We start from the raw sequence: 25,348 nt of genomic DNA, 5'->3' as shown, positions 1-25,348 counted from the left end.
AGAGCTATCGCCAGTGAGTTGAATGTTCATTTCTCTACCATAAGCCATCTCCAAAAGCGTTTCAGAGAATTTGTCAGACAATCGGTTTGCATAACCAAATAATTTCTGCACAGACTGTCAGGAACAGTCTTGGAAGCTCATCTGCATGTTTGTAATCCTCATCGGGGTCTCGACCTGATTGCAGTTCTTCGTCTTAACCAACTTGAATGGGCAAATACTCACTTTTGATGGCATCTGGTACTTTGGAGAAGTGTTCTCTTCACGGATGAATCCTGGTTTTCACTGTACAGGGCAGATGGCAGACAGCATGTATGGCGTTGTGAGCGGTTTGCTGAGGTCAATGTTGTGGATAGAGTGGTCCGTGGTGGCGGTGGGGTTATGGTTTGGGCAGGTGTATGTTACGGACAATGAACACAGGTGCATTTTACTGATGGCATTTTGAATGCACAGAGATACCGTGATGAGATCCTGAGGCCCATTGTTGTGCCATTCACCCATGACCATCACCTCATGTTGCAGCATGATAATGCAGGTCTCATGTTGCAAGGATGAGTACACAGTTCCTGGAGGCAGAAAACATCCCAGTTCTTGCACGGCCAGCATACTCACCAGACATGCCACCCATTGAGCATGTTTGGGATGCTCTGGATCGGTGTATTATGACAGTGTGTTCCAGTTCCTGCCAATATCCAGCAACTTCACACAACCATTGTAGAGGACACAGGCAACAATCAACAACCTGATCAACTCTATGAGTAGGAGATGTGCTGCACTGCGTGAGGCAAATGGTGGTCACACCACATACTGACTGGTTTTCAGACCCCCTGACCCCCAAAAACAGTGAAACTGCACATTTTAGAGTGGCCTTTTATTGTGGCCAGCCTAAGGCACACCTGTGCAATAATCCTGCTGTCTAATCAGCATCCTGATATGCTGCACCTGTGAGGTGGATGGATTATCTGAGCAAAGAAGAAGTGCTCACTAACACAGATTTACAATAATAATATATTTTATTTAACATTATTTGAGAGAAATAGGCGTTTTATCTACATATAAAAAGTCTTAAGCTCATGAAAAATGGGGGCAAAAACAAAAGTGTTTCATTTATAATTTTGTTCAGTGTTTTTGTGTGTGTGTGTGTGTGTGTGTGTGTATATATATATATATATATATATATATATATATATATATATATAATTCAAAATATGCATAAAAAACTACAATAGTATATAAAAATGCTAAATTTGAACATTTGTCTATCAAACTAATACTATAATGTTTTAGACAAATAAATCCCAGTTTGTCAGTACATCTCACTGAAGACCTTTGGGATTAATGTGAGTTTAATGTGAGTGCGCTGTAAATAATGCATTTCCTTCTGCAGACAAAAGCAACAGAAAAAGCCTTAAAGTGAACAGAATCAATTTTGAGCTAGTACAGCTGGAGTCTTTCTTCATGTGATATTAAAAGAAGCTGTTGATGGCCTGTTGTTCACATGTAAACACTGATCATGGGGCTGAATGAACACTAGAGGGTTTTGTTCAGGAAGTCACGGAGAGACTCCGGCCGTCTCAGTGATCAGGGTTCACATTCGTTTCACTTGAGTACCGCAGTGTGGATGGAAAGCCAGAGTGAGCACTGGAGGCCTGTTCAGATCAGAGATCACCCACACGCAGCAGGAGCTCGGATGAAGATCTTCACATCTCAGTCTTTGGACATTTGCTGACTCAGGTTTTGTTTTTTTCTTATACAAATGATTAAATTTAAGTGATTTGTGCTTATAATAATCCTGTTGATTTTTCTTACCCCATTTTTCTTGTTTCAAGTGTAAATGGATTTTTAAACCATTAAAAAAAAATTGTTCACTGAAATAAAGCTAAAAATAAATATTTTTCAAAAAAAAAAAAGAAGAAAAGAAATCAAATAAATTAATATTAAAAAACTAAAATTACTAACTTAAAAAAACAAAAAAAACAATGTAAAACTTTGGTGCTTCTCAAAAACATTTCTTCTAAAAATGGTCAGTGGGCTTATACTTAAGAAGAGAAAAACTATTTCAATTAAAATTAGTTTAAAAAACATTTAAAAAATTTTTTTTCAGATTCTCCACTAAATGCATCTTGATTTAATAATGTTTAGATATTTGAACTATGAAAAACAAAAACAAGTTTGCTTGGGTTCGCTGAATTTTGAACTACATTAATTTGTACGCACTAATTGACTTAAATCTTCATGAAATGTTTCTTTTTTATGGCGTTTCTAGGATTTCTGCTTAGTCAGATGATTTGCTGCTGCTGTCATATCCTGTAAGACAGAAATGAGAAGTCTGTGTTGAAGGACTAAAGGATCAGTCTTTATTTTCCTCTGAGACGCTGAAGACTGATGAACTATTGAACAGGTGCCGCTCGGAGATGTTTGCTCTCCTGTTCGTCTGTGGGATCCTTTTTGCTCAAGCTCAGGGTAAGAAAACCAACGCTCACCTTACTGGGAGATCTAGCTCACTTCTCACTTATTTCTCAAACAGAGACCTTTCCTAGTCCTACATGTGTCTCAGAAGAATCTCAACAATGGCTCAAATTGCGCTCAGATTTATAGAGATACAAAGTCTGCATTCGAAAATCAGAGCTCAAACATTTCTCTTCCGCTAACAAGGAACATTCTCACAACGTTTACTAATGTTTTATATAAATGTTTTGGACAAAACATTATTGAAGCAGTTTATGGAACATTCTTATGTTCCATAAACTTAATATTTGATGTACATTCTCGTTACACTGAGAGAAAGCGTTCTTAGAACACCATTCTGGAACTTGATGAACATTTTAAGAACTGTTTTGTAACCTTTAAGTAACATTATAAGGACAACAAGATAACTAGACATATTTACGTTTGTAAAATATTTAAAATAAACATTCAAGTAACGTTATATTTTAGGTTAAAAACAATTATTAGGACGAAACGTTTATGTAATGATGTTATGAAAACTGGGTATTTAGCGTCCTCAGAACATTTCAAAGTAAAGTTATGTTTGGATACAAATAAAATTAGTAGAACATTATAAGAAACGTTTTCGTAATCTTTAAATAACGTTATAATTACGTTTTACAATTAATGTTTTAAAAACATTACAAAACATTCCAGAAATATTTTCCAATTTTCTAATGTTCCCTTTTAAGTTATAAAACCGTTATTTAATGAATGAATGTTCAATTATTGTTCAATATCCGTTTGCATTTCTAAGGGATATGGATAAACTCTAGAGATCTGAGGAGAGTTCAGTCAGTTCTCGTGAGATTTACTGAGGTTCTTCTGCATATTATAGGTTTGAGAGTTTAATCTACTGTAGTAAGAAACACTTTCCTATAAAATATGAAGTCTGTTCAGAATTCAATGATTTTATGAGTTTGATTATTTTTAATGCAACTTGTAAGATGTCTGCAAGCACAATGTGAGTTCACAAAATATTCTTGCTTAGAAAAACCGAGTAATATGATTAAAAAATTACAATAACGCTGAATAAAAGTGGCGTCGTTCCTCAACACTTCTGTCTTGTTTTCCAGTCCAAATATCTAAACAGTCTTAAATCGAGATACATTTCACTGAGATGCAAAATGACTTGAATGTTTTCCATTTAAATGAAGTTATTTTTCTGTTATTTATTCTTGCTTTAGTAATAAACAAACTTTTAATTCTGTGTCATTTTGCATCTCAAGGTAAAAATTTGGCCTAGAATAAAAATTGAAAGAAACATCTGTATCTGCTAAAATTAGTATTTTCCTCAGGCTTTTATGTTTTTGTTATGCTTTTCAACTTTAATAGCTACACACACACACACACACACACACACACACACACACACACACACATATATATATATATATATATATATATATATATATATATATTAAAAGAATAATTTAAATGACACTTAGAGGCTTTTGCATCTGAACTCTTCAAATCTACTGAGGAGGAACATCAGTTTTACAGTCTACACAACTGGTTTTGGGGGATTTTGAAGAGTGTAAATTAGTTGATTAATTCTCAGTATAGCTTGTTGAAAGTAGTTTGAATACGATGAGGGCAAACGGTCTTAATGATTCCAGTCTGTGCTTTAGATAGGAAAGCAGAAGTGAGAGGAACATCGGGATGTTTGGGCTGATTGAGCAATGCAGATCACTGACTCCACACGTTCTCTCACCACACACACACACACACACACACACACACACACAGCTTTCATTTCTCTTCTCATCAGAGAACAGTACATTCACATTTAGCCTTTTCTTATTGGTGTGACACTGAGATGAAACCCACATGTTTCATGAGATCTGCTGTAAAGAGAGCAGAAATGATGCTGTGTGTTAGGAATATTTCACTCAAAAATTAATATTTGCTGAAAAATAGGCCTTGAAAACAGATTTGGAGAAATATGGCATTAAATCACTTGCTCAGCAATGGATCCTGTGAATGGGTGCCGTCAAAATGAGAGTCCAAATAGCTGATAAAAACATCACAATAATCCACAAGTTTATCAGTTAATGACTTGTGAAGCGAAAAGCTGCGAGTTTTTAATAAATCCATAATCAAGACGTTTGAAACATTTTAAGCTTCTGGCTAAAATATGACTCCATAATTCATAACAATGCTTTCTGCAGTGAAAAAGTCCATCCCCTTTTGTCCTCTCACATCAAAATGCACCCTAAAACTGTTTTTGCTTAATCTGTGCAGATTTTGCTCCTGATTTAGACAAGACTATGTTTCTTTAGAAAACAAAATTAGGAAATTAGGACTCATATTTTAGCAGCAGTTTGAAGTAAAAATTCTCCTGATGGATTTGTTTCTTATAAACACGCAGCTTTTCACGTCGCGAGTCTTTAATGGAGGGACTGGAGTGCTGTGGATTATTGTGATGTGTTTTATCAGCTGTTTCGACTCTCATCCAGAGGGATTGTGCAACTGAGAGCAGGAAACTGTAGCATTTGATGTGGTTTGTCAGATGAAGGTGGGTCTGTGAGGAGTTTCAGTAATCTATTGGTGAAACCGCTGACATTTACAGATGTCTGAGGTGATGAGAGGTCAAGAAAGTGTTCAAAATCAGTCGCAAAAATCCATTTTTGCAAAACAATGAGTTCAATTCTCATTTTCATCTATTTTTACAGGAATTATATCTTGTTTTCTCTTATAATGAATATGGAGTAACATCTAATTAACCCTACTGTATCATATTTGAAACAGCAGTTTCTAATACCATGTCTAGTGCCTTTGCCAAGTCCGTGGATTGAAGCGACAACAATAACATAATATTTAGCCCCTGTAATTTTACTGGAAGATCTACTGCGAAATAAGTGTATTTTACCCACCAGAATGTGATTTTTTTTTTTTTTTTTTTTTTAACCAGGGAACCCCCCTTGAAACGTGATTGGGCTAGTCTTGGGCTAATTATGAGTAGCAATTGGGCGGGTTTTGTTTTGAAAACCTGGCAACCCTGGCAGGCCTAGGAAAAGGTCTTTTAGTTTAATTGTACAGTAAAAATCAGAGAGAATCAAATAAGATCACCAGGCTTTTGATTACAGAAGCTTTAAGTTACTTTCACCGTTCCTCAGTGGAGGAGTGTTCTTCCCAAACCTCTTAAAACATATTTGAGGAATGTTTATTTGTTCATCTCTCAATTGTCATAACATTGCACTGCATTACATGTTCGGATCAGCAAACTATGCCATTAAATATCACCTTACGTACACATTTTATTGGAGATTTAGAGTGGCGACTGATATTTATAAAATTTTATTTTAGTATCTGTTTTATTGTATACTGCTAAACTCGTTCATTTACATAACAATCAGAATATCCTACTTTCTGTTCATATAAATATAAACATCTGCACTTAAAAACTGGATCACATGATACAAATGGCTGTTTTTTGTTGTTGTTGTTGTTGTTGTTCAACAAGCTGTTCCAAATGTGTTAATCTCCACGTCTGTGTTTTGATTGACAGGTTGGTCTGAGCCGCGGATCAGACTGAACTCTGAAGATCCGGTCGGTACGGATGTGATTCTTGACTCTGGTTCTCCTCTTCATCTGATCTGTGAAGGCGATGGTCCGGTCACATGGCTTCCCCGACTTGCCAAACATAAGCGTTATATCTCCAAGGAGGTCGGAAATGTCCGGAGTTTCTATGTGAAACAAGCCACGGCAGATTTTACAGGAACATACAAGTGCGTCTATATGAACGCAAATGATACAAACGAGTCATCTTCGGTTCATGTGTTTGTTAGAGGTGAGTGAGCACTTTCAAAGCATTCAGTTCTACTTAAACACGAATTAAAAATGCAGAAACAAGATCTTGAAGATCTGTTTTGGTTGCAGATAACCGATTTCTCTTCGTCTCACCGAGTACATCTCTGCGTTATGTGCGGAAAGAAGGTGAAGATCTGACGCTCCCGTGTCTTCTGACCGACCCTGATGCCACCGACTTCACCTTCCGCATGGATAACGGCTCAGCAGTGCCCTACGGCATGAACGTGACCTTTGACCCCAAAAAGGGTGTCCTGATTCGCAATGTTCACCCTGGATTTAACGCCGACTATGTTTGCAGCGCTAGAATCAGAGGGGTTTGGAAAGTGTCGAAGATATTCTCTATAAACGTCATTCAGCGTGAGTTTCATTGAAACCTAAAGAATGCTTTCCCACGAATCAAAGAATAAAAGTTCCAGACTAAACATTTTAGAATGCTGTGATTTCACAAACTGTTCCAAAGACAAACATTTTCGAATTTCAAACAGTTTGAAAACAGAACATTTTCAAAATGTTCCAGTTCATTACTTTGCTGAAGGAATAATGTTTGTCAAACTGGAGTTGATGAAAGCTAAAATGTCAAAATAATAAAAAAGAAAATCAAATAATAATTAAAACAATAAAAAAGATATCAGTGACTTGTATTGAATTTTAGGTAAAATTAAAATATATAAAATGTTTTTTATTAAATATATAATTACTATTACATGTAATGTTATTATTAAATATACAAGTAAATATGTACGGTCAGGATCTGGCTGACAAAAAAAGTTTGTGAATCCCTGATGTACAAGATTCAGTTCATCAAAACTACAACAAGATATTAAAGTTAATAAAAGCTACCCATTTAATAAGGTTGTCAAATGACAAAAACTTCAGATTTTAAGAATGAGAATAAATTTAAATATTTTAGAATTTGAGAAGATTTATTTATTTTTATGCCAAATTAATCATGGAGAGCAGGGTTTTGATGAGAAGCTAGTAATCATTTAAATAGTATGATAAATAAATATGGTTTAAATGTAAGTAAATATTTTAGGAGGTGAAATGGACTTGGTTTGGGGATCCTTGATACCTAAAATTTGCTACATCAAAACTATAACAAGATATTAAATTTTTTAAAAAAAGCTACTCGTTTAATAACTCATCTATACATTTTTTTTTTTATTCAGGATTACATTTTCCACCATATGTGTTTCTGAAGAGAAGCGAGCATGTCAAACTGGTGGGAGAGAGATTTCAGATCAGTTGCACCACAAACAACCCCAACTTTTACTACAATGTCACATGGACACACTCCTCTAGAACGGTATGACTGCGTCAAACTATGACACAGCACAGCCATTTTCATCATTGATAGTGATCAGATATTAGCATATTAGAATGATTTATGAAGGATCATGTGACACTGAACACTGGAGTAATGATGCTGAAAATTCAGCTTTGATCACAAGAATAAATTACATTTTATAATAAAATAATAATAACAGTATTAATACAATAGTGTTCCTGTAGCTCAATTGGTAGAGCATTGTGTATCAAGTGAAAGGTTGGGGGTTCAATTCCCGCGAACACATGATAAGTAAAAATTGTTAGCCTGAATGTACTGTAAGTCACTTTGGATAAAAGCATCTGCTAAATGCATAAACTTATAATATATCCACATAGAAAACACTTAATTTACATAGAACTACTATTGCACAATATTACTATTTTTACAGTATTTTTCATCAAATAAATGCAGCCTCATTGAGCTTATGGGACCTGTTTTTCTTGTTTCATTCCTAGCTGCCCCGAGCAGAAGAGAAATCGACAATGGAAGGGGATTGTTTGGCCATCGAGAGCATCCTGATCATACCGGCTGTTCAGCTGTCTGATTCGGGTAACATCACCTGTACGGGTCAGAACGAGGCCGGAGCCAACAGCTCCACCACACAACTACTGGTCATGGGTGAGAAACAAAGAGCAATCACACTGTCACAATGTAGATAGATAGATAGATAGATAGATAGATAGATAGATAGATAGATAGATAGATAGATAGATAGATAGATAGATAGATCACAGATAGATAGATAGATAGATAGATCACAGATAGATAGATAGATAGATAGATAGATAGATAGATAGATAGATAGATAGATAGATCACATATAGATAGATCACAGATAGATAGATAGATAGATAGATAGATAGATAGATAGATAGATAGATAGATAGATAGATAGATAGATCACAGATAGATAGATAGATAGATAGATAGATAGATAGATAGATAGATAGATAGATAGATAGATAGATCACAGACAGACAGACGGACGGACGGACGGACGGACGGATGGATGGATGGATGGATGGATGGATGATAGATAGATAGATAGATAGATAGATAGATAGATAGATAGATAGATAGATAGATAGATAAACAGACAGACAGACAGAGAGACAGACAGACAGATAAATAGAAAGACAGATAGACAGAAATAGAAAGACAGACAGACAGACAGACAGATAGATAGATAGATAGATAGATAGATAGAAAGATAGATAGATAGATAGATAGATAGATAGATAGATAGATAGATAGATAGATAGATAGATAGATAGATAGATAGATAGACAGACAGAGAGACAGACAGATAGATAGAAAGACAGATAGACAGAAATAGAAAGAAAGACAGACGGACAGAGATAAATAGAAAGACAGACAGACAGATAAATAGAAAGACAGACAGACAGATAGATAGAAAGACAGACAGACAGATAAATAGAAAGACAGACAGACAGACAGACAGATAGATAGATAGATAGAAAGACAGACAGACAGATAAATAGAAAGACAGATAGACAGAAATAGAAAGAAAGACAGACGGACAGAGATAAATAGAAAGACAGACAGACAGATAAATAGAAAGACAGACAGACAGATAAATAGAAAGACAGACAGACATATAAATAGAAAGACAGACAGACAGATAAATAGAAAGACAGACAGACAAATAAATAGAAAGACAGACAGACTGACAGATATTGATATTTATTCATTTATTTACATACCTTTTAAAATTATTATTTATTGTAGTAGTTAATTTGCATTAACACTATTAAAACACTGATTTGTGCAGAGGAGCCGTACATTCGACTCTCCCCGAAGCTCTCGTCTAAAGTCACTCACCGCGGTCTGTCCATCGAGGTTAAAGAAGGCGAGGATGTGGATCTCAGAGTTTTGATCGAAGCGTATCCCCCGCTGATCTCACACAAGTGGGTAACTCCAACATCCCACAATGCCTCACTCCCAGAGAACAGGTTTTACAACTACAATGACAGGTCAGTGTAAAACTCGTGTGCCAGATTGACATATCCGTGAGCTCGATGTGATTGGGTTTTAAAGGATATGTTGAGGTCACTGTGAGGGTTGTGAATCTATAGGTACGAGGCGCTGATGTTCCTCAAGAGACTGAACTTCCAGGAAACCGGCCGCTACACACTCCACGTCAATAGCAGTATGAAAAATGCCTCCATTGCTTTTGACATTAAAATGTACAGTAAGTATAGTTGCAAATTATTACAAAAAATATATTTTTATATTATAATTCTGTTTGTTTACATTTATTAAGTACATTTTTATGTGTATTTATAATTATTATTTTTACCTTTCATAAATAATAATTTATATATTTAATTTATAATTCTTTCATGTTACCGATTAAATATGAAGTTAAAATTACCAACCGCACACTCAGGCACTTCAGTTGTAAAAAGTAGGTTAAATTAACCTTTAAAATCATTCATTTTACGTCAAATTAACATTAAACATTAAAACTGTTTTTTGTTTTTATTATTTTAATGGACTTGAGAACACTAACAATCAAATGTTGAATCTTTACGTGGAAAAATATTTCTAATTTTTTATTTTACATATTTACACATTATCAGTATCTTAATGGGAAATGATGTTCATAGTATTTTATAGGACTTTGCAGAGACAATGTTGACACGTTTATGTCTGTATTTTCAGTTCCTTGTATATTTGCGCATGTTTGCAAGTTCATTACTCCAACTGCAACACAAAACTTTTTTAGGGGAAATCAATGCTGCTGATAGAGCTAAACTTTCTGAACCCAGAAGAACCTGTCAAGAAATCAAGTAACATTTCCTTCTGAAACATTTAAACGGATTCTGTTTCACAGAGAAACCTGTAGCGATGGTGAGATGGGAGAACGTCACCACTCTGTCATGCAGGTCCTATGGATATCCAGCTCCCAGCATCCTTTGGTACCAGTGCACAGGAATCAGAACCACGTACGTCATTATCAGACACTGACAGCCTGTTATGAGTCAAAACCAACATGACTTCAAAATCAAAATCCATTTAACTTTTTAAATGCACATTTTAGATTCTATGATTTATCACTGCAGATTATTCTAGCCGTTATACAGAGACTTTTCACCATCCAGTCAATCCCTACAGCCTTCTCAGTTTCACTTCTGTAATCAGATGCATCTTTATATCCTCTTTAAAGATTCTTTAACCTTTTTTTACCCTATTATAAATAATGAATCATTCAGACTTATTATTATTGGGAATATTAGACATTTTAAACTAATCGCCTCAAAGACACAGATGCAATGCAACACTTAACTTGCAACCAGGAAAATAAAAGTTCTTGTGATTTTTAAAATTACTTTGCGAGAGTTAATTACACAAAATTAAGTCCATGAATGAAACCAATAAAATGTAACATCACAGGCAACTCAAACAGCAGCCAATTTTGTCAGATCTGATGATGTAGGGATAAATAAAACATTTAGTATGTTTATATTTATGTATCAGCTTATCTAAAAAAAGCGGTCCAATGTCAAAAACATTGAGCGTTAATAACAAATAAGTATTTAAAATGCATCATTTAAATGATTTAAATATTTTATCGTGTTCGAATATTTAATAAAATGTTCAAATGCTCCATCTAATGTACTTTACACTAAAATCAGCTTTCACGTTTCCTGTTTGGATGAAGCAGAAAACATCCGACTCTTGTTTGCATTTTCTTCTGTCTGGGAGATTAGGCATAAAATCATATCATACATCTGGAAATGAGATAAGAATCGAAATTTCTCCGAACAGACACAGTTTTTGGAATCAGCATCTCAAAATTATTCTGAAACTTGTTTGGTCAGATATAATGCAGAAGAGTCAAGAGTGTAATCAGTGCAGAGATAGTTTCTTCTAGATAGTCTAAAATGACTCTTTCAGCAGGAGCAGCTTTGCTTATTGTCTTATTTAAGTTGTATTTGATTTGTTGTATTTTATGTGTTCACCAGCTGCCCAGAAAACTCCACGGGTCTTCAGCCCGTCCAGACGCAGACACTGGCATTTCATAAGGATCCGTACGGGTCGGTGGGTGTGGAGAGCGTCCTGACCGTGGGACCATCCAACCAGAGGATGACCGTGGTGTGTGTGGCCTTCAATCTGGTGGGACAAGGCAGCGACACCTTCGCCATGGACGTCACCGGTAAACTAATGCTACAAGACAGTTCTTTAAAAAAGACAAAAGCTGATCTCCCTGGTGTATTGATCATGTGAGTGTGTGTCTGTCTCAGACCAGCTCTTCACCAGCGCTATGTATTGCTCTATAGTCGCAATGGTGGTTCTAGCGCTGCTGCTCATCTTCATGATCTACAAGTACAAACAGGTGAGATGATCACAGCTGCTTCCAAACTCAAATCTGCTTTATCAGCCAAAGCTTATTAAAATGTATCCAAACTTCTTATTTTTCACTTTACATGTCAAATGTCAAAATGATCCCCCACAAATCATTTTATTCTCTCGCATCCTGCACACACACTATTGACTTTCCACCCGCACTCCCCCATCAAGAATTCCATTGGTTCCTGAAATTAAAAAACATGTGCAGTGTTGGGGTGCCTCCAGGACCAGTGTTGGGAACCACTGCTTTTAATAATACCGTTTTTTTTATTTGTATTAGTATTGAGATGTTTACATTAATAACATTTAACATCCATGCAATCGTTCCATTGATAGGGAAAAAGTTATTTACATTTTTTAAATGTTCTTCAGACTAAGAAAAAAATGTATTTTAGGAATTGTTCACTGAAAGGTTCTTTAAGAAACCAAAAATGGTTTTACGTTCTTAGAAATAAAGGTTCTTCATTGGAATTTATGGTTCCATGAAAAAGCTATAGCATGAATGGAAACTTTCCGTTCCACAAATGATCCCCTATAGTTGATAAAGATTGATCTTCACTCTGAAAAAAATATTTTCTGAACCAAAAATGGTTCTCAAATGCAAAACACCCTTTTGGAACCTTTATTTTTAAGAACTTCTAAATCTCATTTCCTTATTCCTGCTCGATTCATAAGGAATGGAATTGAGTTCTTTCTTTTATTTTAATTCCTATATCTCCGTAAAATATTTTTGGGAAATCTTGGTCTTTTGCTTCTTTTTTTTTTTGCAGCTGTATAGCTTTAAAATGACTTAACAAGTATCTGAATCTGAGACACTTAATCTGCCACCTGCTCCATCACAGCTCTTTTCAAAAGAAAATAAAGAATTAAAAAAAGGCAGGATATATAAATCTATATTCTCAGAGTATTTTGAAGAGAAATAGTTAATAAATGAGGAACAGACTGAAATGGAACAATTTGGCTTCCTGTTTATCACTGACCTCCACAAATCTTCATAAGTCAAAAATTCAAGTTAAATTTATATGTATATCACAATTCAGCTTTTCAGAAAACAGCTTATGTTTTTATATATATATATATATATATATATATATTCATAGGGTCTTCATTTTTGATTGGAGCCCTGTGTGAACAGTAGATGAAATTAAACCATTCCTGTTGACTCTATCGACACACATGCCCATTCTTCTAATTATATCAAACCTGTTGATTGCACACAGTGAATTATTCTGCAGTATTGTATCTGTAAATCCTCTCAATAGTAGACTGAACTTTAGTTTGTGTCTTTCGGTAGAAACCCAGATATGAGATCCGCTGGAAAATCATTGAAGCCACAAATGGAAACAACTACAGCTTCATTGACGCGACACAACTGCCATACAATGAGAAATGGGAGTTTCCTCGAGACAAACTCAAGCTCGGTTTGTATAATACAAGATTATGCACTTCAGGAGTTTTGTCAAAGAAGCAGTCACTGATGGAGTGATTCTGGTGGATGTGTGTGCAGGAAAGACTCTGGGAGCTGGAGCCTTTGGGAAGGTGGTGGAGGCCACAGCATACGGCCTAGGCAAAGAGGACAATGTCACACGTGTAGCTGTCAAAATGCTGAAAGGTCAGAATGCATGACAATTTCAAAGAGTACTATAGTATTACCATGTTTTTGTTTTTGTTTGTTTGTTTCTAATAGATACTGTATGTACTATGATAATACTATGGTAATTGAATACTGTGGAACACAATGTACATTTCATATTTTTCGCACCTATTATATTTATATTCTAAATAGGTGCGAAAAATATCTAAAACCATGTTATAACAACATTTTGCTAACATTCACATTAATTTATGATAATGTCAATAATGTTCATTCTCAGTTTTTTTTTTTTGAATGTTGTGAATTTTAACAGAACATTCTATTTTATTATTTTAAAAATGGTTTTGGAATGTTCAAAATGGTCCGTTTTTGAATTAAGAATGTTTTTCTTAGTTATGTGAATGTTACATTTGAATTTTCTCCCATCTTTTAAAATAAAGCAATATAACCCCCAAGAAGCTGTGTTTTACAGTGAATTTATAACAGCTAAGGGGCATTGTTAAACCCCCTAAAACCCTCTTAGCTGTTATAAATTCACTGTAAACCACGGCTTCACAAGGCTTTTTGCTTTTATAAAAAATATTTGCTTTTTTTATTATTTCACAGGATAAAATCGAGCAAATAAAGTGTAACGATATAGATAAAAACAGTATTCTTCCACCAAACAATGTAGGTCCTCAGAAACAGTTGTTGTTCCAACAAAGTGGTTGCCGAGCAACACACAGAAGTAAACAAAGGTGTGTCTTTGTAGTGTTATTTACAACAGCTTCAAACGCTGCTCAACCAATCAGAATCAAGGACAGGAACTATCCGTTTTATAAAACCCATTTTTTTATAATTTCAAGAATGTTTTCTCAAAACATTATGAGAACTATTATATTATATTTTATTCTAACATTTACATAACCTTGAAAAATGTTTCCTGTTAGTTGGGATAACAATTTATACAATACTGACTGTGTCTGAGCAGTTTCCAAGAAATAAACAGGAAAATAACAGCTTGCAAAATTCATCAGTTATGAGGCAAATTTAATTTCAGCTGTACAATAGTGTCATTATTCAGATCAATCCAGTAAGTACAGTTAACATCTTTATAAAATCAGCATCAGAAACTGAAAATGTCACTTTGGTCTTTTGATCTTTTGATACTTTACAAAGCCAGTAAGTGAGTGAATTGTGTTGTGTTGCATTCTGGGAGCAGCCAGCGCTCATCCAGATGAGCGAGAGGCTCTGATGTCCGAGCTGAAGATCCTCAGTCATCTCGGGCAGCACAAGAACATCGTCAACCTGCTGGGCGCCTGTACACAAAGCGGTAAGTCCATCCAATTGTTTTATTCCAGTCTTCAGCTCAGACTGGTTTTAATAGATGCTTTTTAGATCGAAGTCAGTTTCTGTCAGCTAGAAATCATGTAAAAGCATCAGAAAGTGTTTGAATGGCTGGATTTTGCTGCAAGAGTTGCTCAATTTTGGTCATTTTTCTGTCTCGCTTCAAGGTCCTGTGCTAGTCATCACGGAATACTGTTGTCATGGTGATCTTCTGAACTTCCTGCGTAGCAAAGCTGAGAACTTCCTGAACTTCGTCATGACGATTCCGAATCCGGAGATGGATTATAAGAACATCAACACCGAACGAATGTTTATCAGAAGGTCGGTTTAACAAACATCTGAAAAATATACTTGCCGTATATATACTGTAAACACAAAACTCAGCAGATTAAAAGAAACAACGTGTCTTGTAAAACCCCCAAAACTGATTTGTTTAGACTCACGAGTCTTTGTCCAGTGATTGTCCAAAATGTCAATTTTCCATTGTCGTGAATGTAAAAAGTACTGCTTTTACAAAGAAGTCACTTCATCAATGCAACAAAATGACAAACTTGAAATCTGTGTGGAGAAATCTTTCACCATCACGAGAAATCCATGCGATTCCCACTTTGTAAAACAGCGGGAAATGTGACCACGATTTTTGATTTGAAAACTAACAAAATTAGAAAAGTGTTTGATTGTGTTTAATTGTAAGTGCATGTTTTTTTATTATTATTTGTTTTACCGGTGACAGTGACAGTGGGATTTCCAGTACTTGCTCTGATAACTATCTGGCCATGAGACCAGCCTCATCCAGACCCACAAACTCTGCTCAGAGTGAGTCACAATCTACTTCCCTCAGACACACGTCATCATAAAACCACACGCCACAAAATGCTACCAATCTGCAATATATGAATATCATATTTTGCTCAGAAACATGTTACATTACAATAGTGAAAAGAGTTGCGAAACGGCATTATTACCGTTAACCAAAACTAAAAAACAATTATTTTTTTTATTTTTTTTCAAAATAATAATTCAAAATAAGATCAAAATAAACTTCAAAATAATAATAATTTAAAAAAAAAGTTTTATTTCAGCTAGTTCACAAAGCCAACTTGATTTACTAAAATTGACCGCATTATAGTAATAAAAATTTTTTTTTAAGTCAAATGTATTAGAGTTTATTCTCATATTGCTTGACCGTATTTGCATAATTATGACAGTATTAAATATACTGAGAATTTATTCTCTTAATTTTAAATGTATTCCCTAAATATATCAAGTTTAATCAGATATAAGTAATTTTGACTTTATTCTCAAAACAATGCGTTTACATGCACCCTCTATTTTTTGACCATATTGCGATTAAACTTTACCTCATGTAAATTCAATACTATTAAGCTCATAATCGTAGCAAGCATATTCATATTAGCATAGGTGGTGTACACCGAATTTAAGTGAAAAATACAACTGTTAAGGCTTTTTGTTTTGTTCTCTCTCCGCATTCGTCACTAATCGCGCTATGCTGACGTCCTGCGTCATCCGCCAGAACAGCTTCCGCATACAACACATACTGGAAGTGAGAGAAAAGGTTTTATTGCATGTGAAATATGGATATTTTTCTTACAAAAACGCATTGATTTGCTACAGTAGGCCTTTATTCGCCCCCTGGAGCCATGTGAGGCACTTTTTATTATGGATGTGCACACTTTATTTAACATGTTTTGGGCTGTTAAAGAGACGGGGGACAATTTTAATATAATCCGACTGGATTCGTCTGAAAGAAGAAAGTCATTGTCATGTGAAATAACCAAAGCTTAAACTGAAGCAAAAAAAAACAACCTAATAAAAATGTCACAACAAAACTACAAAAAATACTAACTAGAATTAAAACGAACACTGAATATACAAAAAAATAACTAATTCAAAATAATAATAAACTATATTAGTATCTCAGTGGAGTTTGAGAGACTGTTGTTCCTCTCACGCTGCAGGCTCTTCTTTGGACTGTGAGCAAACTGAGGATTCGTGGCCGCTGGACATGGACGACTTACTCAGATTCTCCCATCAGGTGGCACAGGGACTCGACTTCCTCGCTGCTAAAAATGTGAGTCCCTAAAATAAGCAGCCTTCTCCAAAAACATTGAGATCTGTGTGAGTTCTGGAGGAAGTTACAGTCCCAAATAATAAATCAAATAACTTGTCTTCATTTAACCGAGAACTGATCACAAGTGAATTGTTGTCATTTTTCTCGGCAGTGCATCCACAGAGACGTGGCGGCCAGAAACGTCCTCCTCACCAACAGCCGAGTGGCCAAGATCTGTGATTTCGGTCTGGCGCGAGACATCATGAACGACTCCAACTACGTAGTCAAAGGAAACGTGAGCGAACAAACGTCACAAATTCCAGCTGACAAAAACACGTTTGGTTAATGTTCCCATTACATTATGTTCTCTGAATGTTCAAAACATCCAGTTTAATGTTTTCGAAAAGATTTTCTTTGTTATTCGTTAAGGAAAAACTCTGTTTTATTGCTCAGTTAGCATTATGGGAACATTAATATGAATGTCCTCTGAATGTTCTGACACAAGTTGTTACATTTCTGATTTTTTTCCAAAAAACGATGTAAAAACATTTTTGTGCTAAAGTTTTCGGAACAACGTAACAACGTTACTCAGAGAGAATTTGTTTAACTTTGAGAAGTATATACAGTGTGTGTGTGTGTGTGTAGGCGCGTCTTCCAGTGAAGTGGATGGCTCCAGAGAGTATCTTCGACTGTGTTTATACGGTTCAGAGTGACGTCTGGTCTTACGGGATCCTGCTCTGGGAGATTTTCTCATTGGGTGAGAATGAAGCCCTTATATTATTGTGTGGGTCAGTTTGACCTGCGTTGGTTTTTAAGTTGTTGGAAATACTGGTCGAACTATTATTTATTTTTCTTGATGTATTGGGATTTCTTTTTATTTTTTATTTGGAGTCATGAACGTGCATGCAGTTTTGACACAAGATTTCTATTATGTGATGTTCTTGAGAAGCTTGACCCATTCATTTTATGGTTAAAGGCAGCTGGGCAGAAATTAAAAGAACATTCATATTCATGCATATTCTTTGGATTCAGAGACATTTACACGCTGTTGATGGTGTACATTTTTATTAGTTAATGCACGTTAATTTTGTTGGGAATCAAAACCATGATTTTGGTGTTGCAAGGGTTTAAGCTTTGAAAAATATATATATATTATATATTATATAAATATATATATATATATATATAAAATATATATATATTTAAATACTTATAATGAGGTTTCATAAAAAATAAAATAGGGAAAAATACTTTTTTTAAACAGTTGTTTATTTTTTGGAATGTGTGAGTATTAATGTTAATTTTATATAAACATTTTATTTTATTATTATTCTTTTTTTTTTATTACATGGAATCCAACTGGGGTTACTTTGACTCACAACATCACAATCGTACCCAGACTTTTCACATAAAATAATATAACAGACACAGTAGAAGTGAAAACAGTACAAACACACTTTACAATCAAACCTTCTGACAACAAGATGTTTGTATGGTTTGAAATGTGTGGTTTCTCTGATGAGCACAAAACCTTTATTTGAATTGAAATATTGAATCGTTTCCAGTCTCAATGAACCCTTGGTTCTTGTTTTGATGTTCTCTTATTGGAGTAAATGTGTGTGTCTGCAGGTAAGAGCCCGTATCCCAACATACTGGTGGACTCCAAGTTTTATAAAATGATCAAAAGTGGCTATCAGATGTCCAGACCTGACTTTGCATCTCCAGAGATGTGAGTGAGACACAGAATCACACAAACACAATCAAGCTTTCACAATTCAGACTTACTGTGTGAAGTAACAGAAACGCAAGCGTAAAATAGACGTCATGATATCAACCATCTTCGTGCTCTTCATTCTACACTTTTGAAGATGCAATGTTATTTTAGTATCACTGAGATTCTATTATAGATTCTATTCATTTCTGTTTTCACCTTAATTTGAGTTAAACATTGGTTTTTCCATTTTTATTTTTTTCATACGTGTATAGTTTTTAGATATTGTTGTTTTAATTTGTGTTTTTGTCAATTTTATCTATTTTTCTTTCATATTTCTATGTAGTTTTTATTAATTATTTCAGTGTTAGTTTGATTTTGTGCTTGTCATTTTTATCTTTTTTTTTTTAAATGTCTATATGGCATTTTGTGAATTTTTATTCCTACCAAGTTTTAGTAATTTAGATTTTGGTTGTAATTTTTATCGTGCAAAGATTTATTTTTGTATTTTATTTGTATTTGTATTTCAGTTTTAGTTTTATCATTTTAGTATAACAGTTAAACTAAATGAAAATAAGAAATGTTACAATGGCAACTAGATGTCAAATAAGCTTAAGATTTAAGATATTGTATTTGATTTCAAATTGTTTTTATGCTTTTATTATTATTATTTGTAAAGGCATTCATAACCAGAGTTTTCTCCATTGGCGAAGGCATTCATGTTCTCTAAAGCTAAATTCAAGCATTTAAGCAGGAACTTTAGATATCAGATCAAGATATTTTAAATATCAGTATCATATATTAAATATATAATAGTCTAGTTTGTCCAGATTCTCAAGATCATATCCGTAGCTTTATTCTCATGGGATCACAACACATATGAATCTTTCTAGAGACTCAGCACTAAAAGCATCACACAAATAAACTCAAACACGTGAAAACCAGCATGAGTCGATGAGTTCTCAACAGTGGCTGATGTTGACAGATTTTCCAAGCGTGGCTCTGATTCAGATCCAGCCGTTCTGCTGCTTTTTTAGTCGTTCTGCTCAGACCTTTAGTTCTGCGTGTTAAACACATGATTTGACGGCGAGGTCTTGATTTTCCACACGCTTCATGCTCGTCCTCTCCGCTTCATTCTCACGTCTCTCTCTGTCACTTCAGTATCTCTGCATGAGGGTGACAGAGTAAAGATTCATAAACCATCACTGTTTTATCCCAGTTGGTTTAACAATACTGACTTTTAAAGATTATATAACATTTTTTTATAAATTCCAAGAGGTTTTTCAATGAGCATCATCATTTGGATGCTTTAGTGCTTTAAAACTAATTAAACTATAACGAGTGGATCTGAAAACAGGGTGATAACAGTATTTTAGTTACAAAACTAGAACAGTGTGTTAATTGGTTCAGTTTATGCTGCAGGAAAGTTGCGTGCAAAATACAGTGTGACCGAAAAACAGCAATTGAGTGTTTAGTCACGCTACGCTCAACTCAGTACAAAACCCCTGATATGAGAAACAGGCCTCATTTCACCTCAAAATACAAAAAAAAAAAAAAAAATCTGAAGTTATATGTATTATTTTTTTGGTTTTTGCAAAAACACTTAATGCTGCAACTTAAAATAGAGGCTTAATTTTCCATACACAATATATTCCTATATTTCTTTCTTTTTATATGTGGTGAAAGTGCTTGAGGTTGTGTGGTAGTAAAGCAGATGATGCTGTGTTCAGGTACACCATCATGAAGATGTGCTGGAACCTGGACGCCGCTGAGAGACCTACATTCAGTAAGATCAGTCAGCTGATCGAGAGGATGCTGGGAGACACACAAGAGCAACAGGTACATCACTCTCATAGATATATACTGTATCATCTTATTTTTCACTGTGGAAGTAAGACATTTACAGTTATGTGCAAGATTTCTGATTCATCAGCCGCTATAGGTACAAACCCGATTCCAGAATAGTTGGGACGCTGTACAAATTGTGAGCAAAAAAGGAATGGAATAATTTACAAATCTCATAATTTTATATTTTGTTCACAATAGAATATAGATAACATATCAAATGTTGAAAGTGAGACATTTTGAAATGTCACGCCAAATATTGACTCATTTTGGATTTCATGAGAGCTACATATTCCAAAAAAGTTGGGACAGGTAACAATAAGAGGCCGGAAAAGTTAAACATATATATAAGGAACAGCTGGAGGACTTCACGACTTATTAGGTCAATTTTCAACATGATTGGGTATAAAAAGAGCCTCTCAGAGTGACAGTGTCTCTCAGAAGTCAAGATGGGCAGAGGATCACCAATTCCCCCAATGCTGCGGTGAAAAATAGTGGAGCAATATCAGAAACGAGCTTCTCAGAGAAAAACTGCAAAGAGTTTGAAGTTATCATCATCTACAGTGAATAATATCATCCAAAGATTCAGAGAATCTGGAACAATCTCTGTGCGGAAAACCATACTGGATGCCTGTGATCTTCATCCCTTACACAGCACTGCATCACATACAGGAATGATACTGTAATGGAAATCACAGCATGGGCTCAGGAATACTTCCAGAAAACATTGTCGTGAACACAATCCACTGTGCCATTCGTCCTCGCTGGCTAAAACTCAAAGGTCAAAAAAGAAGCCAAACCTAAACATGATCCAGAAGCACAGGCGTTTCCTCTGGGCCAAGGCTCATTTAAAATGGACTGTGGCAAAGAGGAAAACTGCTCTGATGTCAGACAAATCAAAATTTGAAGTTCTTTTTGGAAAACTGGGATGCCATATCATCCGGACTAAAGAGGACAAGGACACCCAAGTTGTAATCGGCGCTCAGTTCAGAATCCTGCATCTCTGATGGTTTGGGGTTGCATGAGTGCGTGTGGCATGGGCAGCTTACACATCTGGAAAGGCACCATCAATGCTGAAAGGTATATCCAAGTTGTAGAACAACATATGCTCCCATCCAGACATTGTCTCTTTCAGGGAAGACCTTGCAATTTCCAACATGACAATGCCAGACCACATACTGCATCAATTACAACATCATGGCTGCATAGAAGAAGGATCCGGGTACTGAAATGACCAACCTGCAGTTCAGATCTTTCACCCATAGAAAACATTTGGTGCATCATAAAGAGGAAGATGCGACAAAGAAGACCTAAGACAGTTGAGCAACTAAAAGCCTGTATTAGACAAAATACAAATGGCCACACCACTCGTATAAAATAAATAAATAAATAAATGTATTTATTAATTTAAAATAAATAAATAACGTGGATACACAATATTCAGTGAACCAGTACGCCATACCTTAAAACATTTTGCATTTAATAATTTATTTATTTAATTATTTATTTTTTTGCATTTTATTTTGCATTCTACTTTTGTCTTATTTAGCATTTTTCATTTTGCATTTTGCATTTTAATTTTGCTTTCTACTCAGTTTGCATTCTAATGTAGCATTTTAATTTAGCATTCAAATTTGCATTTTAATTTTACATTCTAATTTTGTATTTTACAATTTTCATTTAGCATTCAATTTTTTTGTGCATTTTTTTATTTAATTTGCGTTTGCATTTTAACTTTGTATTCAAATTTTTGGGGGTGCATTTTTAACTTAGCATTCTAATTTGCTTTTGTATTTTAACTTAGCATTCTAATTTTGTATTGTGCATATTAAACCTTGCATTGTGCGTTTTAATTTTGCTTTTTTATTTTAATTTCACATTTTTATCTAATTTTCTGTAAAAATGCCTTTGCAGGCAACTCTTTGCAGTCTAATCAGATGATTAGATGAGATGTTAATAAATTAAGATTGATATCACTTTAAGTGCATTGCATTATGGGATACGTTATCTCACAGTTTGCATGCTGTTCTATTTGAAAAATATAGTTGGTCATCCATATATTCCTTCCATGCTGTGTACATACTGCAAGATTAGTTCAAATGTGTATGTTTTATTAATATGTTTTACTTTGAACACAGTCTAGAGTAATGAATGAGTTATATGCATTAATTATTTCCACAGGAGACACAGTACCAAAATCTCCAGTCCAATGCACAGGATGACCAACAACTAGAGTCATGTGACCCTGTGAAGCATGAAGAGGAGTCATTTGAGACATCATGTGACCAGGAAGAAGAGGATCAGCCGCTGATGAAACCCAACAACTACCAGTTCTGCTGAGAGCTTAACTAACCAGCTAACGCACTAAAGCAGGATCTTCTGTCTGAACATCAACAACAGTTGCACAATCGGTCCGCAAACGCATGCACGTGGACAGAGATCTGACCCGTCATCAAACAAACTCTGCTTTTGCAGTTCTGCTCGCTTCAAATCTCGTAAACAATCTTGAACTCCTCTGCAGAGTTGAAGCGTGTTTAATCCAACCGGTTTCACTTCTCAGCAAAGTCCAAAACCTCCAAACCTCGGATTTGTTTGTCGTCCTATGTGCCTTTTTGGTAAACATGCATCTTTATGTGTTACGGGACTTCTCTGTTGCCAAGGTTGGAAAGCAGCTTGTTCAGCATTTTAAATGCAGATACTGCATGTTCCACTTCCACTTTATACTTGATCTGCGTGTCAGCCATGTTTCTTCCTTTAAAATCACTGAAAATGACCACAGACAAACATAACTCTCTTTTTGTCCAGCTAAAATAACTAAAGCGAATGACACCGGTAGCCTCGCCTACATGTATACACCATATACAACTACTCAAAACAAAACAAAAAAAAAATATATGTATATATTGTCAGTGCAAACAGTATGTTATAACAGAAAATTTGGCTAATACATTTTTTTATTATTGTATTTTTTTATTTTTTTTATTTTAATTTTGCATTGTTTTATTTTTGCTTTGTAAGTTTGCATTGTATTCTATTTTATTTTTTCATTTTAATATATTTTGCATTTTGCAAATTCTTTTGAACTCGTATGTCACACCTGTTTTCGTCATGCAAACACAGGTTGAGTTTCATGCAGTATGTTATAACAACACATTTGGCAATTAATTATTATTATTTTGCATTTCATTTTATTTTTTATTTTGCATTTGCATTTTATTTTGCATTTTAATTTAGCGTTCTATTTTTTATCGTGTTTTATTTTGCTTTCTAAGTTGCATTTTTTTTTTTTTTTTTTTTTTTTTATGTTTTGCATTTTGCTAATTCTTTTGAACTCATATGGCACACCTGTAATCGTCATGCCAACATGGGTAGAGTTTCACGAAGCTGAAGGTAATCAGTGCAGGTCAGAGGACACATATGAAATCCCCTGCTCTAGTTCTTAGTCAATCTTTGTAGGCAAACACAGTGTTTTATTGCTTCCCGCAGTGATCACGGTCGTTTGGAGTGATAGTGTGAGGTCAGCGCAGGTTTGGAGGACAGATTCACGTCTCCAGCGGGTGAAATATTGACATGCTGTCGGCGCAATAATGCCTCGTCTTATTCCTTCAGATAACTGAGGGTCAAAGGTTAAATGCGTTCTCGTTTATCACTGAGGAAAACAATGACTGAAGGCGCCGAAACCATTTCAGGAAGAAAAACTAACCATTTGCTTTTGCTTCGATGTAAAATGAAAGGTAGACGGTTTCGTTTTATTTTCATAGGCCTATGTAGACGTGATTATTTTGATGTGCTGGAAATGTTTAGATAGCAGAAATCTTGTAAGCTGATGTGCTGAATTAACTGTTTAACTTAACGGTCAAATGAAGCATCAGAGCTGCTGAGTAACTTTAGGTTGCTTTAAACGTGTGATTATTAAAGTCGTCAATGAAACGGGATATGCCATGCCTTAGAACATTTAGCAATTCTGACTTCAGTTGCAATTTAATTTCACATTTTGCTTTTGCATTTTAATTTCATTTTCAAACATTAACTTTAATTTGATTCTCAAACAGGAAAAAAAAAATCTGTATTTTTTTTTTCTTTTCTGTCGTTTATTAACAGTTTGAAATGGGTAAATCCTTGTTTTTATGCAATTGTCAATTTCATTTGAACTCTAAAATGAAGCATCAGAAACACTGCCATTGTAACTTTAGGTTGCTTAAAATGTGATGAAGCTGATGTTTTCTTTCTCAAAGCACACACTGCCATGTTTATATGTTTATACTGGATCCTTATTTACAATGTTTCTTGTGCAAAAGTTTTATGGTTTAAAGTTCAGTTATGTATCATTATAATGACGTCTTTTCTCAGTGTTTATCTGTGTGTTCATAGTTCCCATGAGTCTTATCGTTACAAGTTTTGCACCTGTAATATCTACACCTCTGTATGTTTTATTGTTTGTTGTACTACAGAACATGCTACTGAAAGCTACTAATAAACCGTCACGTGATCGTGTTTTATCAGTGAAAATAGTTTATTAGGGTTGTGCGTTTAATCCATATATGAGATTTGAGCACATAATCTGTTATGAAACGGATATCTCAGAATAAACACTTAAACGTGTCTATGCATGAAAAAGCCATCAAAATATGAAATGAAAATAAACAGACAAGAATGGCTGTAATTCCTAAGCATTTTATATTTTTGTTAAACCCCTTGAATTAAAGCTTAAAGTCTGCACTTTCATTTCATCTTAATTGATTTTAATTGATCAATTGATTTTTGACATTTTAATTCTGTTCTGGTGATGTACAGAGCCAA

At 34.8% G+C, this 25,348-nt stretch overlaps 1 protein-coding gene across 2 annotated transcripts; it reads left to right on the top strand.

The window, feature by feature from the left end:
• Positions 1-1,422: 1,422 nt before the first annotated feature.
• On the top strand, positions 1,423-25,059 carry csf1ra (colony stimulating factor 1 receptor, a). Of its 2 annotated transcripts, XM_026280032.1 has the most exons (22): positions 1,423-1,731; positions 2,264-2,460; positions 5,996-6,277; positions 6,367-6,654; positions 7,467-7,603; positions 8,083-8,245; positions 9,420-9,621; positions 9,724-9,839; positions 10,485-10,596; positions 11,617-11,807; positions 11,896-11,987; positions 13,296-13,422; positions 13,509-13,613; positions 14,797-14,907; positions 15,089-15,242; positions 15,655-15,737; positions 16,901-17,013; positions 17,165-17,287; positions 17,638-17,749; positions 18,622-18,721; positions 20,434-20,542; positions 22,730-23,341. In XM_026280032.1, exons 2-22 carry the CDS (start codon positions 2,412-2,414, stop codon positions 22,886-22,888), a joined length of 2,928 nt encoding a protein of 975 aa, XP_026135817.1. In that variant the 5' UTR covers positions 1,423-1,731; positions 2,264-2,411; the 3' UTR covers positions 22,889-23,341. The 2 variants fall into 2 exon arrangements, with proteins under 2 accessions (XP_026135817.1, XP_026135818.1); XM_026280033.1 differs by lacking the exon at positions 1,423-1,731 and having other exon boundaries at positions 2,374-2,460; positions 22,730-25,059.
• Positions 25,060-25,348: the final 289 nt, after the last annotated feature.

The sequence above is a fragment of the Carassius auratus genome, chromosome 14 (genome assembly GCF_003368295.1).
Source record: "Carassius auratus strain Wakin chromosome 14, ASM336829v1, whole genome shotgun sequence".
In the NCBI taxonomy this organism is placed as follows: Eukaryota; Metazoa; Chordata; class Actinopteri; order Cypriniformes; family Cyprinidae; genus Carassius; species Carassius auratus.
The sequence above is the reverse complement of the archived record's forward strand: the minus strand, read 5'-3'. Positions and strand labels throughout refer to the sequence as shown.